At 34.8% G+C, this 15,676-nt stretch overlaps 1 protein-coding gene across 4 annotated transcripts in view; it reads left to right on the top strand.

Moving 5' to 3' along the window:
- LOC145332239 (sorting nexin lst-4-like) overlaps positions 1-15,676 on the top strand; it is a 491,682-nt gene that overhangs the window by 413,361 nt on the left and 62,645 nt on the right. The window contains exons 3-12 of one of the 4 annotated variants that reach the window (XM_080177191.1): positions 722-759; positions 1,212-1,293; positions 1,746-1,861; positions 4,259-4,325; positions 5,907-6,014; positions 10,361-10,458; positions 11,017-11,080; positions 11,451-11,559; positions 11,919-12,014; positions 12,223-12,258. The exons of 1 other annotated variant lie outside the window; for it this stretch is intronic. In XM_080177191.1, coding sequence (XP_080033317.1) covers positions 722-759; positions 1,212-1,293; positions 1,746-1,861; positions 4,259-4,325; positions 5,907-6,014; positions 10,361-10,458; positions 11,017-11,080; positions 11,451-11,559; positions 11,919-12,014; positions 12,223-12,258 — 814 coding nt within the window. The remainder of the gene's footprint in view (positions 1-721; positions 760-1,211; positions 1,294-1,745; positions 1,862-4,258; positions 4,326-5,906; positions 6,015-10,360; positions 10,459-11,016; positions 11,081-11,450; positions 11,560-11,918; positions 12,015-12,222; positions 12,259-15,676) is intronic. 2 more of the 4 variants (XM_080177193.1, XM_080177192.1) reach the window with 2 other exon arrangements.

The following is a 15,676-nucleotide window of genomic DNA, read 5'->3' as shown; positions in this document are numbered from 1 at the left end:
CTGAAAATTGTAATTCAGCAACCAGATATACAAAATAATAAATGATTAAACAAGTGGCGTGCACAGCGTTACAAGAGTGGGGTGTGATACAGTTAGGGGGTAAAAAAGGAAGGGGGACTTCAGGCATTACAAATTCAATTTTTTAGGGGAGGAGGGGGGGAGGTATTCACACCCATTGTAAAAATGTTTAAATAATGTTTTATGATTAACTTTGTTTGTCTGTCTGTCCGTAACAATATGGGGGGGGGGGGATGTTATTTTCTCGGCTGCCATTTAAGATAGAATACAACTAAAGATTCCCATGACCCTTACGCCTCTAGTAAAATAATTGATTAATTTGCTTTTAAATATTTTTCTTTACGCAGTTCATGAACAAGGATGACATGAAAATTAGTAAAGCACAAAATAATTATATATGAAAATACGTACAAAGTTTTATACCTTTGAATTGAAATATTTTATTTTATTAGCATGACTGACATACTGACGGACTAAGTAAATTACATATTGCATGTTATTTGTGTATGGAATCTCAACAAGATATGTAAAGATTTTCTCGGAGAATTAAATTTCTCTCATAACGTTACTGGCTGACTTACAGACAGACAAACAAAGTGAATTATTGAGTAGCTTTTATACTAAAAGCTTTGTGGTTAAGCTTTATATTTTATTTTGAAGAAGTGATACCTAGGTAAATGTTTTATAATTATAATTGTTTCAGGGAAGGAGATATTGTCACGGTAACCAACACAGAAGTTGGTACGTTTAAAATTTACCTTTTTTTCAGTAGCACTGCTACTTTACAAGCTATTAGAATGGTCAGTAAATTTTATTAGCTAGATGTTCAGCAAAATTTATTAGGTAACCCGTCCAACGTTTACTTTATGATATAGATATGTTTTTCTATTTCTCATAATGTTCCATTTTAGATTGTACCAATGGATATATAATTACTTGGATGTTACACCAGATTTTCATGTTCTCTAATAAAGTGAACTCGCATCGGGCTAAAATAACGATATCTACCCCCTGTACCCCATCAATCCCCTGAACTCAATCCCCTCCCTTTGACTGACCAAATAATGAGTTTTATGTTAGCAACCTAAATGACGATAATTTTTACTCTGTCATATTATACACGGTCATTCTATATCCATTATTGTTTGTACCGAAGTATCTTTATTTCTTCCATCATCTGATTTTTTCCCCAGGTGAAGGTTGGTGGTTTGGACTGACTTCAGATGGAAAGGAGGGTATTTTTCCCACAGCTTACGTTGAGAAAGCAGATGACAGGTTTGTAAAACCAAAAAAAAAAGGTGGGGGGGGGGGGGGGGGGGGTGTTGGATGAGACACTTTTTAAAACTAAACCAAATAAAAAGAGGTACAGTACTGAAATTAAGCATGGCGGTTGCTTTGGTGTAGTACAATTGTCTGGTTACATAAAGTGGTACATTCGCCCCCCCCCCCCTATCTCCCTCTTAAAGATGATGGCTACCACTATATTCTATTCTTGTGCCTATTTCCTATATTATCATACTAGCGACTACGATTTCTCCTGTCAGGGTGGTGTTACTCTCCCTCAAAATAGTTATAAACCTTGCCAGAACTTATAAGAAGCTTCACAGTCACACTGTAAAGGAGAACCAGATTGGATTAGCGTATAGCGGGTTCATTCGGTTTAAACAGATAGATCGACAAGAAGACAAGCACAACCTTTTACTTTTCTACAAGGATTGTTTATTTAGTGAGTTAATGCCCCCACCACCTCCCAGCATAGTCACCAGTAATGTTGCCAGCTACACAGCCCCAGATCCTGGCTGGTCAACCTTAGGTACTCCTGTACAGAATACAACAGATTCAGGTGGGACTTTAATTGGAATCTAAACGATGCTGGTAGTACCTAAAGTTTTATAAACATGTTAGGTATTTATTATATTAAACCTTGATAAGTTCAGGCTGACCACAAACATGCTATTTCTACTATTTCCGCTATTTCTACTATTTTTGCATGCTATGCATACTATTCCAAAAAAATATGCTATTTCCACTATTGTCCAAAACTGCATACTATTTCCACTATTTTCTAAAAACTGCATACCTAATATTTGCCACAATTTGTTTGTATGTCAGATAAATCTTCAATTTTTAGGTAATTAAAACGAACTGATTTTTTTAGATCATGAAAAGAAATCGAAGTATCGGGTTTTATCGCATTTTCACAGTATCTTTTATCCTATTTATAGCCCCTGTGGGGGGCTCTAACACTGCGGGGCAATCATTACCTCTTACCTAACCTAAAATAACTTATCAAATGCTACTGTGAAAATACGGCAAACTCGCTACTTTGTTTTCAATTTTTTTTAGAAATGTTTCCAGAAGAAAGTAGTTTTTCAGTTCAGATTGTTGTACCTTTTTTGAAAGTTATTGGTATTTCCACATTCAATGTAAAGATATCTTCTTTTAAATTTTAATAGCATTGAGGAGTACTTTTATTATTAAATGATCCTATAGGTAACTGAGGTTTATGATCTCTTAACTAATATAAATCCTCTGTTTTTAGGTCCTTTTTCACATAACAATTTTAAACGGCTGTAATTTTGAAGCTAGAAGACTATTTTTTTCAGAAAAGGTTTTTATGTGTGTAAATTTTATGTTAGGAATCTCAAAACATAAATTTCAGCAGCGGAAGCTGTACTTAGCAGCTGCCAGCCGGGGCTCGGCCGGAAAACGACGGTGGATATTTATGAAATTTTAATACCTCATGTGGACATGTTGGAAAAGCTTAAGTTTATAATTTAAAGTCAAATATTTTTACTCTTTACCTGCATGATCCTGCCAGGTTTGCTGGCATCCTATGCCCGCTAGGAATGAGATATTCATAAAATCTTTACTCTTTTTACTCTCACTTAAGTGTCATACCCAAACCCATTATTTAAGTCACTCGGTGTCTATTAGATCTAGGGGGGGGGGGGGGGGTTCTCAGGAACCAAAATTATAAACCTTGCAGAGTTTTTGGACTTAAGCTTTTATGGGTAAATTAACATTTAGTTAGATGTCACCCCACTTCCAATCCCCCTAGCTCCGCGGGGACTTAAGCTATGAGAGGTATAGTTTAAGCAAGAAGCAACTCAAGCAACCTCAGTTTTCTCTTAAAATTACTGAATAAACCGTGCAGATATTTTGGACTTAAGCTTTTATTAGTGCAGACCAACTTTTAGTTTAAAAGTCATTCTCCCCCCTAGCCCTCCGGGACTCATTAAAACCCTAAAATGAACCTGACCTTAATTATCCCTAAACCATTTAATTATAAATGCAGATTTTTTTAATTTAAGTTATCAGAGGCATGAGTTATAATTTTAGCAAGAAGCAACACCTTAGCCCCAATCCCCCTAGCACTCTGGGACTTTATGAAACCCTAAAAATTGACCAAACCTTAGTTTTCTCTTGAATCACATTTGAACCGTGCAGATATTTTTAACTTAAACAATGTGTATAAAATAACTTTTAAGTTTAGAAGTCATTCCCCCTGACCCCCCCCCCCCCCTACGCCTCCAGCCTTTTAGGGCTTTATAAAACCCTAAAAATGACCTGGAATCCCTTAATTTACCATCTTTATCAACCAACTTTTAGTCTAGAAGTCAATTTGATGCCCCCTCCCCCCTAGCCCTTCGTGGCTCAAAAAAACCTTAAGATTAACCTAACCCTAGTTAGGTATCTCTTTAACCATTCAATCATCAGAGCAGTTTTTTTTTGGACTAAAGCTGTCAGAGGCATGAGCTATAGTTTATGCAAGAATCAACACCTGAAGACCCCCCCTCCCCTTCCTGCATTTTAAGTCATTAAGTTGATTTGAAATGCTCATTATTGTGTTTAAAATGCATGCTATTTTATACTATTTTGTTTTAAATGCATGCTATTTCATACTATTTTATGGAATTTGTACATACTATTGCATACTATTTACTTTTTTTCTGCATACTATTTTATGCTATTTTGAAAAAAAGTCTGTGGCCACCCTGTAAGTTGTTTTAAACTAGCAGTATTTAAATTTTTCAACCAATTTTGATGTACGAGGATATTTTAATTTGATGTACAGCAATTTAATGTCCTAGTCTTATCCCTTAATTTTCCTGACCACAAATTAAAAAAAATTAAAAAAAAAAAATTATGTCAGCCATGAGGAAGACATCAGTTTCCAGTTTCAATGATGATTGGAATTCTAGTAGTGTTCAAACTTTTCAACCAATATTCATTTCAGCCGTGAGGAAGACCTCAGTATCCAGTTTCAATGATGATTGGAATTCTACAGATGAAGAGAGTGTCAGGTTAGAACAAAACAAGGATGATTACATCCATAAGCATCAAGAAATCGTAAAAAAATGGACAAACACACGGTTAGATTTAGAGCAGATGTAATAAAAACAAGGATGACAATATCCATAAAAGCGAAGCACTGAAACGGTAGGACAAACGGACATTAACACTTGTATAGAGTATAATCATAATAATAATGTATAAGAGTCAAAGCAAAATTGTAAGTAAATTTGTTGAAAAACTGCTTGATTCAGGATAATGTTTATAGACATACTTACATTTTTAGGACTTGATTATAGAGTTGCTTTACTTATTACATTTTACTTTGTTGTCCCAGGAATCAATATACCAAAAATCAGATCAATCGAATGATTAGATCACATAAAAATTTGTTGTTAAAAAAGTAAAAAATCAACATGTTAAAAAAAAACGTACGGACATTTTGGTGATGATTATAGAGTTGCTCTGCTTTCAAAATCGTACCTAACTATTAAAGGAATCACCATGCAAAATTTGAAATGGATAGGACAATTCTAACATGCCTAAATTAACGAAAAAAGCTATCCGTTAAGGACGGACGGACCGACCCTAATCATAGAAAAGCTTTGCTTTTAATAATTATAGAAAAGCTTCGCTTTTAAAAAGAGAGAAAAAAGTCAAATCACGAAAGTCGTAAACTGGATGCGTTTAGGTAAGGGGAAGGGGGTAGGAGAATCCCACAACAAAATCCGAAGTGTAGCTTTATGCTAATGTCGTATGGGTGAGTTGCACCTGGACTGAACAGTCAACTTGTCAACTCAAGGCCAGACTCTTGGTCCTTCACCTCATACCCGTGGTACAGTACATTACAGACAACCAACTCTCTGTGATGCACGACCTTTGTCTGAGAAGTCCTAACTGTGCATGGTAACGAGTTGCGCCTGTTTTGGGCCAAGGCATTCCCCCCACTCTAACTATTTACGTCGCGCATCTGACATAGTAGCAGTGGGAACCATTTTTAACGTCTTTAGTTATGACGCGGTGTCGGACCGAGATTCGAACCTAACACCTTCCCGACGACGAGCGGATGCGCTACGTGTTAAGCCACGGTCGCGGGTTGAAGTGTAGCTTTAAAAAAATAGCAACTGAGAAAATCTCATTACGAATTATCTGACTGACGGACAGACAGGCAGACAGACAAATTATAAAGTAGATTTGCTTCTAAAAAGATAGATATGACACAGATATTGAGCAAGATAGCAAAGTTAACTTTTAGAAGCATTATTTTTATAATTTTAGGTTATTTATCCAGTCCATATATTTTCAATCTACTGGGACAATTGATGTAGAATATATGTGGTTATTATGACAGGGGACAAGTTGTCGTTAATTTAGGTTGCTTATAATTATAGACCTAACTTATTGGTCAGTTCGTTCATCCAGTAGGAGGAGAGGATATTGGGTAAAGTAGTGGATTGGGGGGGAGGGGTAGTTATTTTAGCAGGCTATGAAATTCACTAATTAGAGTACATGATAATCTGGTAATGTAATAATAAATCAATTACTGCAATTTTATAATCACAATTAATATAATATATATTTATTTATTTCAGTACAACTGTACAGCAACCCTACAGTGTACAAGCAGTACAACAGAGTACAAATCAAGTTATTACAACAGAGATTAGCAGACCACCATTGCAGAAAAGTGATTCGATAAGGTACAAATAATTTTCCAGTGATAAATTCACTGAGTGAAAAAGTCTTTGATACTTCTTAGTTATTTTTTATTGAAATATATTTCGGTGGACATTGCACCCTCTTCAGTCTAAATGACATAAATCATATTAATTTAATTTACATATTAAAAGATAGGTAAAAATAAAGAAATTTGTAGAACTATAAAGGCAGAAAATGTTGCTAAAAAAAGAAGAAAATAATATGATCAACCTTGAGTTTAGTTGGATGTTTAAAGTAAACTGAAAGGGATTTTTTAGCAGGAGGCAATAATCAGCAGGGGAGGGGGGATGTTTAAAAATACATTAATATACATAAATTTTAATATTTAACATTTTATATGAAAAAAACTATTTCCTTTTTTATCAAATTATCATTATTGATAGAGTATTTAGAATTAGGTTATGTTGCATAGATATGTAGAATAAAATTAGTATTTAGAAGTCAAGCTGTTTATACATTAGGTCTTGTAAAATAAAAATAAAATTACCTATTTGCTATTAGCTATCATTTACTATATCCATTATATTGACAAAAAATTGGTATTTAAAAGTTAAACTGTTTATACCTTATTATTGAGAATCAAAAAAACATTTTTAAGAAAAGTTTTTGTGGAAAAGGTTTTTTAATATTGGAGTTAGTTATCATTTACTATATCTATTATATTTCAAAAAATATTTTTTAAAAGAGATAACTGTATATACATAAATAGGTAAAATAATAAAATTTAAGAGAAAAGTTTTTTTTTAGGTCTTGTAAAATAAAAAAAATTATTTTGCCATTAGCTATTATTTACTATATTCATTATATTGACAAAAAACATTGAGTTAGTTGTTGGAAAATTTCTTTTTAAAAAATGAATTAGTTCATATTTTCATTTATTGATTTATTATGTAAACTAAAAGAAGTTTTATAAAAAATGTTGTTGTGCAAACAAAAAAATAAAAAAAAAGTAATTAGCTAATCATTTACTAATCCTATTATCTATTATTAAGGTCTATTGTCTTTGTGTTGAATAGATTGATACATCTTGCCTCCTTAATTTTTCTCTCTGTTTCTCCTTCATATTTCAGAACATGTAAAATTGTAACTTTCATGTTGTGATTTTGTTGTTGAAAATGTTGTCCTGTTGTCGTGTTTTTGTTATTTGCTATGTATCTCAAATGTTCGCCAATTCTGGTTCTTAGAGTGCGCCAATATATTGTTGTTTGCAATAAGAGCAGGTTATGCAATACACAATATTTTTTGTAAGACAGGTAGCCTTGCGGTTTATTGATATTTTTATATTGTTGTCGTTTGAACTTGTGGTTGTAGATTTTGCATCAATATGTATGGGCAGGGCATATATTACATATATTCATATTACATGGTTTAAGTACAGGCAGAATTCTGTGTTCTCTTTCAGGGGATCTTGGACAAAGTAGCTTCAGACAAAGTAGCTTCGGACAAAGTAGCTTCAGGACAAAGTAGCTTCAGGACATTTACTTAAGAAAAGTAGCTTCCTAAGAAAAATAGTCTCCAATATGGCCCCTAGCCATGGGCGCTCGGCCCCCTAGCCTATAACCTAACCTAACCTATGTTAGCCTCAGAACATTTATTTAAGAAAAATATCATCAACTGATAATACATAGATGGTTTAGAATTCCGTGGATTTTGCAAAAAGTGGTTGATAGATTTTTACAATTTATAATTTAATTTTGAATAATTTTACAATTTTTTTGGTTAGGTTAGGTTATAGGCTAGGGGCGGAGCGCCCGCGGCTAGGAAGGCCAGGGGGCCGAGCGCTGCGGTCATGACCTTTATTAACAGTGGAGGCTACTTTCCTTAGGAGGCTACTTTGTCCGGAAGCTACTTTTTCCTGAAGCTACTTTGTCCTGAAGCTACTTTGTCCGAAGCTACTTTGTCTGAAGCTACTTTGTCCGAAGCTACTTAGTCCAAGATCCCTTTCAGGGAGTGTGGATTTAACAAGAATTTGACGTAGGCTGGAATTAGAAGGTTGTTTATTAGGGTGGGCCCATTTCATCCTTTTTTTAGATTTTACTGTTATCATAAGTTGTGGAAGTCATATATATGTATGATAAGCCCCTTTCAAGTTTCAAAAGTTACTTTGCTTTGATGGCTGCCGGCGCGCGGGGGGTATAAAAAGTGCCCACCCCCTTATAAAACCAAAAATTTAAATTCCTTAAAATACATGCATGTTGCATATCAAAATGACCGCATTGAAATGCTGATTACGAATCTGAAAACCGTTTTGAAAAATATTGCTCCTAGTTCGATTAAGATCTCATTAAGTACCTAAAAACAGCTGATTTGGTCAAAATTGTTCATTTTGGTAACTTATTTGAAAATCATTTCTGACTGAATCAATATTTTTCAAAACGGTTTTCAGATCTGTAATCAGCATTTCAATGCGGTCATTTTGATATGCAACATGCCTGTGTTTGAAGGAATTTCAATTTTTGGTTTTATAGGGGGGCGGGCACATTTTATACCCCCCGCGCGCCCGTTGTTTTTGGATTAAAAAACCTCTTTCAAGTTTCACAGGTTTCTATACTGGCCCAGTAACCCTTGCCAATGTCTACTAATGTGAAATTCCAAAATCGACCCACCCTATTGTTTATATGCCACCATTGGTAGTTTGTCAAAAATTTTGTTTAATTGGTTGTCTGTTTCAATATTCATTCTCCACGAATCTTTTAATATTTTTGATATATGTGGGAGTGCAGGGTGGTAGGTAGTAGTAAAAATTGTTCTTGAGTTTTGTTTTTTGGTGACTTTTTTTTAGGGTATCCGATCTTTTGAGTTTTAATGCTCTCATTATGCTGGAATTGATTAATTGTTTATCATAGTTTCTTAAAAGAAAAAAGTCTTTGAGTTCCTCCATTCTTTCCAGTAAAGTTGGTCTCTCTGAGCAAATTCTAACCAGTCTATAGCACAGGGAGTAAGGAATATTTTTTATAACATGGGGTGGATGGCAGGATGAAGGAAGAAGGTATTGGCAGCGGTCTGTTGGTTTTCTGTAAATGTCTGTTATCAGTTTTTAATTTTTGATTTTTATTTCAACATCTAAAAATGGAATTTTTCTTGTTGTATGAACAGTCATGTGTTACATTTTGTTACAAAAACATTCATGTGGCACATCTGTTGTTTCATAGCATGGAAAGGGAGAAGTATAATTGTATGTGAACTTTAAAGTAGGATGGTTATTGTTGATTTCATTCAGGAACTCTTCTAATGATTGTATGCCTCCTGTCCAAAGCATAAAATAGTCATCTAAAAAGCGTTTTAGTGCTAATATAGGGTCAAAGTTACCTTGGATGTCTATTGCTAGTTGGTGAAGTTTGGGATCAATGAATTTTCCCATCGTATGTGTGGCTGTGTTTGGTGCAGATATTGTCCCCATTGCTACGCCTATTTCTTGCTTGAATACTCTATTGCCAAATTTAAAATAGTTGCAGTCAAATACCAATTCAAGTAGTTCTAAAATATATGAGGTAGGAATTGATTTGTTGTGTCTTGTTTCTAAATAATGTTGTACTGATGGTATTGCATCTTGTTTGGAAATGTTGGTATATAAGGAAACTACATCTATAGTAACAAGGATGTGATTGTCTTTAAGATTTCCAGATTGGTTTATGTTTTCACAAAGGTCCAGGAAATCTCTTGTGTCTTCAAGGTAGGAAGGTAATGTTTTGACAAGGTCTTTGGTGTGATGGTCGACATATTTTGAAATGTTTTCATTAAGTGAGCCAATATTATTGATGATTGGTCTTGCTGGCGGTAATTGTCCTTCATTAAATTGTTTGTGAATTTTATAAATTTGATAAAACTTTGCAAGTCCATTAAATTAAAATCGGCTTCGAAACCGCTTAATATCCGCTGGATTAGAACCTGTTCTGAGCCATTCTGAAAAATCATATATTGCATTACATACAAGTTTTACGAATAATAAGTTAAGAATGACAATATTAACACCAGTTTTGTAGGCCCTGAAAGCGTTGTTCAATAGGTATAAGAAAGCCTGTACCTAAAGTACTCCTTTTGAAAATCGTTTTAAAAAGTTCAAGATCCAACTACTAAAATTATTAAACTATCCTTTTGACGGATCTTGTGATGGTTTTAGGCTATTTTATTTTTAGATTTAAGCCATGGGTAGTGGTTTTATGCTATTTTTCTACCCTTTGCGTATCCCTTTGATTATAGAGCCCCTATATGATAGGGGCACAACACAACTGCTAGTTTTCCGTATAGCTTTTTTTGACGGGAGTATTGAATAAGAGAGTAATATTTATCCCAAAAGTGATTTTAAAATAGAATGATTTATATTAAGGTCCACTGGTGACAAAGGTGACAAGAAAGGTGGTTTCAAGCTATTTGGAAAATCCAGCAGCTTTGATAACTTTCTTTGTGGCGCTATAGAAAGTTCAGGTAAAATAAGAAAGTAGAGTTAAAAGCAAAGCTTTGCTATAATTAGGGTCGGTTCGTCTGTATGTCCGTACGTCATAGATATTTCTTATCAATAATTTAAGTAGCATAACAGAATTGTCTTTTTAATTTTAACTTTCTATGATGATTCCTGTAACAGTTAGGTACGATTTAGAAAGCGAAGCTACTCTTTAATTTGAAATGTTCACCTGTTTATAAGAAACCGTCCGGCTACTATTCAAGATAGACGGCTGATTTTTTTGGGGCAAAGAATTTTCTGATCGATTAGTATTTACTTTATATCTTACTTGGTCCGTCAGTTTGTCTGTAATGCTTCAGAGTATATTCAATTTCTATAGAAGAAACGTGTTTTTCATTTCTTTGCTATTTAAAGGGTTTCCAGTGAAAACTTTTTAAGTCATATTTTCCCTCGGTCTATCGGTAAAACTTTACAATACAATTTTCTAAGTGGTAATGGATTCAAACTCCTAACTTTTTTTCTAAGTTTTACTTGCTAATATTGTAATACTTTTGTATGTTTTTATTCTTGTTTTTTTTCAGCAACCACAGTAGCTGAAGCAGTGGATATTATTGATGTTACTGGATTTCTTTACTGGAAACCAAGGTACAATTAATTATTTTTTAGTAGCCATTTTAGTAGAAATATTGGTTGTTTAGACCGTCCGTCCGTCAGAGACCGTGTACAAAAACTCAATTTTCTCAAATGCCAAGATTTTTCTAGTGCATGTGTAGATTCCCTTAACTATTTGGTATGTTTGCTCATTTTATAGCATTGGCAACCAGAAAATTATCTTTGTATTACTTAAAATCTCACATATATTTGCTTGTTCTACTGAACAAGTGCTTTTTGAAATTTTGAAACGGAAAATGGTTATATTGATAAATACTGTAGCTTTCCATTATAAATTAGCCCATGCTCAACGCGTTGGGCTAATATGAATATTTCTTTCAATAACATTGTTTTTTTATTTCAGTACAAGCCAGTACACTTGTACTATTGGAGTACCGAAAAAAGGCGCCAAGTTTGGTGGACTCAAGGCCTATATGACGTACCCTGTCACACCAAGTTTTAATAACATACAGGTAAGGCCATCTTTCCGCGGATACAAAAATGAAAACATATAGTTTCGTTGGCTTCGATAGGACGAAGGCCCGAGCCAAAAAAAATGTAAACCATGTTGAAAATTTTGAATTTGCCAGGATGGATATAAATTAATTGTTTTAAGGAGATTTTTTCCTGAATATGTAACCTCTGTGCTATGTTTATTTTAAGTTCAATTTTTTTCCTTTGAATTTTCACTATTTTTTATGTATTTCCCAACATATTAACTTTCTGGTAATTTTATACAATCTGCTCGTATGAATTCTTTCTTGATTTGACAGAAATACTTGAATACCTACCGTCTTTAAATAAGAATTTTGCAAGTTTTCTCAATTTTTAGGTTTCCAGAAGATATAAGCATTTTGATTGGCTCCATGCCCGTTTGACTGCAAAGTATGGAGCTACTATTGCAATCCCTCCTTTACCAGAAAAACAGGTAGAGTTGGAAAATTGACGAGAATTAGAATATTTATTCCTCCACAGCGTTTCAGACGGAGGGACGTACATACATAGTGTATTATAGAGCAGATCGCTATTAAAAAATGGTTAGTAGTGGTATAGTCAGATTATTAAAGCCTCAAAACCAAAGCAAAAGAAAGCCATCAAAAATTCTATCTAAACCATTTATTTTTTGAAATGTAAAGTGGATGTTACCAAAAGTCGATGCCAATGGGGTTGGGGTAAGTTATAACTTTTAGAAATCCACAATAGAACAATTTCTTATGATTATGAATATGCCTAAGAAGTAAGCTTGCTTTTGTATAGAATTTTCTTTCAGAAAAATATACAACAACTATGATTTGAATGTCGTCACACTGAAGAGTTAGCTTTGAATCTATGCTTTGATTATATAAATGCTTAACAAAGTTTTTAAAATTATCCTTTCTGGCAGTATTGTATGTATATCTTTATATATATACTAGCGGCTTCACCTCTAGCCTCTAGGGGCTTTGCCCCATGAGGTAATTTTTTAAAAAAAAATTTAAAAAAGAAAAAATTCGGGTGCTACGCTCATCATTTATGGTCAGCACCATTTTTTATTTTTTTTGGGGTGTGTGGGAAATTTTCATTTTTGGGGGGTTGGGGGTGTCCCATCCCCCAAGAAAATAGCTTAAAACCACCACAGGACCAATAGGTATAGACTCTGAAGAGTAGAATCCGATCGGTTCAGTGGTTACCGATATCTTAAGAGACAGACGGACGGACGGACAGACAGACAGACATCGTTCTACTTTGTATAATCCTATAATATAGAGTAATAAGCTTTTTTTGTCTGTAGCGAAGGATCTCGATTTTTTACAGTGAAGACTCTTATAGGCTCTGAGATGGTTTTAGGCTATTTACTTTTTTAGTAGCGAAGCTACTCTATAATTCACTTTGTCCGTCAGTCCGTCAGTCAGTCAGTCAGTCAGTCCGTAACGCTATGGGGGAAATGGGATTTACTCAGCTCCTATAAAAGATAGAATGCTGAAATTTTTTGACAACATTCCCATTATTAAGGAGCACAATTGACTATAAAACATCATTTGGGGTCGGACCGATTTTTAGCAGGTTTTAGGCTATTTTTATATTTTTCACATTTTTCTCCATATCTTCAGTGTTTATGGTCCGATTTTCAAAATTTTTTCAGTTACAGATATCAAAATTAAATTTCCTGTCGTTTAAAGAAACAATCATGAAGGCCAGACTGCCTTTTTAGCAGGTTTTAGGCTATTTTTATATTTTTCACATTTTTCTCCATATCTTCAGTGTATGGTCCGATTTTCAAAATTTTTTCAGTTATAGATATCAAAATCAAATTTCCCGTCTTTTAAAGAAGAAAACCATGACGGCAATATGATGTTTGGCTGGGAAACCGCTAACGGACCAGTCAGGCGGATGATTCTGAATTCCCGCAGACCAGCAAAAATTTGCACCTGGAATGTTCGGACAATGTTTCAGTCAGGCCAGACAGAAAACATTTGCCGAGAAATGCTAAAAGCCAAGGTTGACATCCTGGCGCTCACTGAATCAAGGTGGACAAACAATGGAGAGTTTAAACATCATTCTGGCTTGAAAATACTATACTCAGGTCATATGAATGAGGATCTAGGCCATAATCAAGGGGTGGCTCTTATGCTGACCAAGCAAGCAGAGCAGGCCATGATCAGTTGGCAACCCCATGGTCCTAGAATTACGGAGGCTTATTTCAAATCCTCAGTTAAAAACATCAAACTGAGAATTATAGTAGCATATGCTCCTACAGAACAAGCAGATGCAGAGGTCAAAAACTAATTTTATGACCAGCTTGACTCTGTATTTAAAAATGGTCATAAAGAAAAGGATCTGACCATGCTCCTAGGAGATTTCAATGCTCAAGTGGGGAGTAATAATGAGAATTTAGAAGTAGTCATGGGCAGATATGGCCTAGGCTTAAGTAATGGCAAGGAAAATGACAATGGTGATAGACTTGTAAGTTTTTGTACTGAAAACAAACTTGTCATTGGTGGAACCATCTTTTAACACAAAAAGATTCATACTGCCACCTGGAGATCACCAGATCAAAGAACCTTTAACCAGATAGACCACATATGTATATCTAGACGCTTTAAAGGTTCTCTCCTTGATGTCAGGGTTGAAAGAGGACCTGATGTTAATTCAGACCATTATCTTCTCTCTTCTTAGATTTAAAAAGCAGGACACAAAGCCTAACCCCAGGAAGAAATATAGTTTAACAACCCTCCAAAACTCTGAAAAGTTACAAGAGTTTAAGCTCACTCTAAAGAATAGATTTGAGTTTAAGCTCACTCTAAAGAATAGATTTGAGTTGCTGACTCTTCAAGAGGAAGATGGAGTGGAAGATATTTGGCAAGGTATCAAAAAAGTTTACAATGATACTAGCCAAGAAAAATTAGGTTTCAAAAAGGCTAACCAAAAGCCGTGGATCACTCAAAGATCCATTGATCTCATGGATCAAAGAAGAGAGGTAAGATAAAAGACACTCTCTAGAAACTCTCCAGAAGATAAAGACCTGTATAAGAGGCTCAGCAGGGAAATCCAAAAAAGTGTCAGAATTGACAAAAAAGAACACTTGGAAAACCTTGCCTTGCAAGCAGAAAATGCTGCTAATCAAAATAGAATGAAAGATGTCTATGAGATTACTAAGAGCATTGCAGGTAAAGTACACAAATCAGGATCACACATCAGGGACAAGGATGGTTCACTCCTTAAAACTGATGAGGATTTTCTAAATAGATGGGCAGAGCATTTCACTGAACTGCTGAATCTTCCAGTTCCAGAGGAAGAAACTGAGATTCCACCCTCAGATGCACTTGACATTGACTGTCGAGCGCCAAATCTATTGGAAATCAAAGAGGCCATTAAAAGTTTAAAAAATAACAAGGCCGCTGGACCTGATAACATCCCAGCTGAGGTCATGAAAGCAGACTTAGACACATCTGCTGAGGCATTCCTACCTTTGATCACTAAGATATGGAATGATGAGTTATGCCCAGAGGACTGGAAAAATGGACATATCTCAATACTGGCCAAAAAAGGAGACTTGACCCAATGTGGAAACTACAGAGGGATAATGCTTCTTTCAGTACCTGGCCGTATCCTTAGTAAGATTCTTCTTAATAGAATAAAGAAGAAGGTTAATGAAAAGCTAAGACCTAATCAGGCTGGATTTAGACCAAACCGTTCCACTATTGATCAGATAACCTCTCTAAGAATCATCATAGAGCAATCCAAGGAATGGAACTCTGAGCTTTTTGTAAACTTTATTGACTACAAAAAAGCATTTGATTCTTTAGACAAGAAATCTCTCTGGAAAATTTGCCGACACTATGGCATTTCAGAAAAGATAATCAATATCATTAAAGCTATCTATCATAAAGGAGGTGGAAATGTTATGTATAAAGGTAAACTATCAACCTTTTTTGAGATTGTAACAGGTGTCAGACAAGGATGCCTTCTCTCTCCCTTCCTTTTCCTCCTTGCCATTGACTGGATCATGAAGAACTGTGAAAGCAATGATGGCATTCGCTGGCAGTTATTTGGCAATCCCAAATATTTGGGAGATCTGGACTTTGCTGATGATATTGCTTTGTTAACAAG

Source organism: Acartia tonsa, chromosome 11 (genome assembly GCF_053477335.1).
Source record: "Acartia tonsa isolate MP-2025a chromosome 11, ASM5347733v1, whole genome shotgun sequence".
Lineage (NCBI taxonomy): Eukaryota > Metazoa > Arthropoda > Copepoda > Calanoida > Acartiidae > Acartia > Acartia tonsa.
Note: the sequence above shows the minus strand (reverse complement) of the source record. Positions and strands in the feature narration are given on the sequence as shown.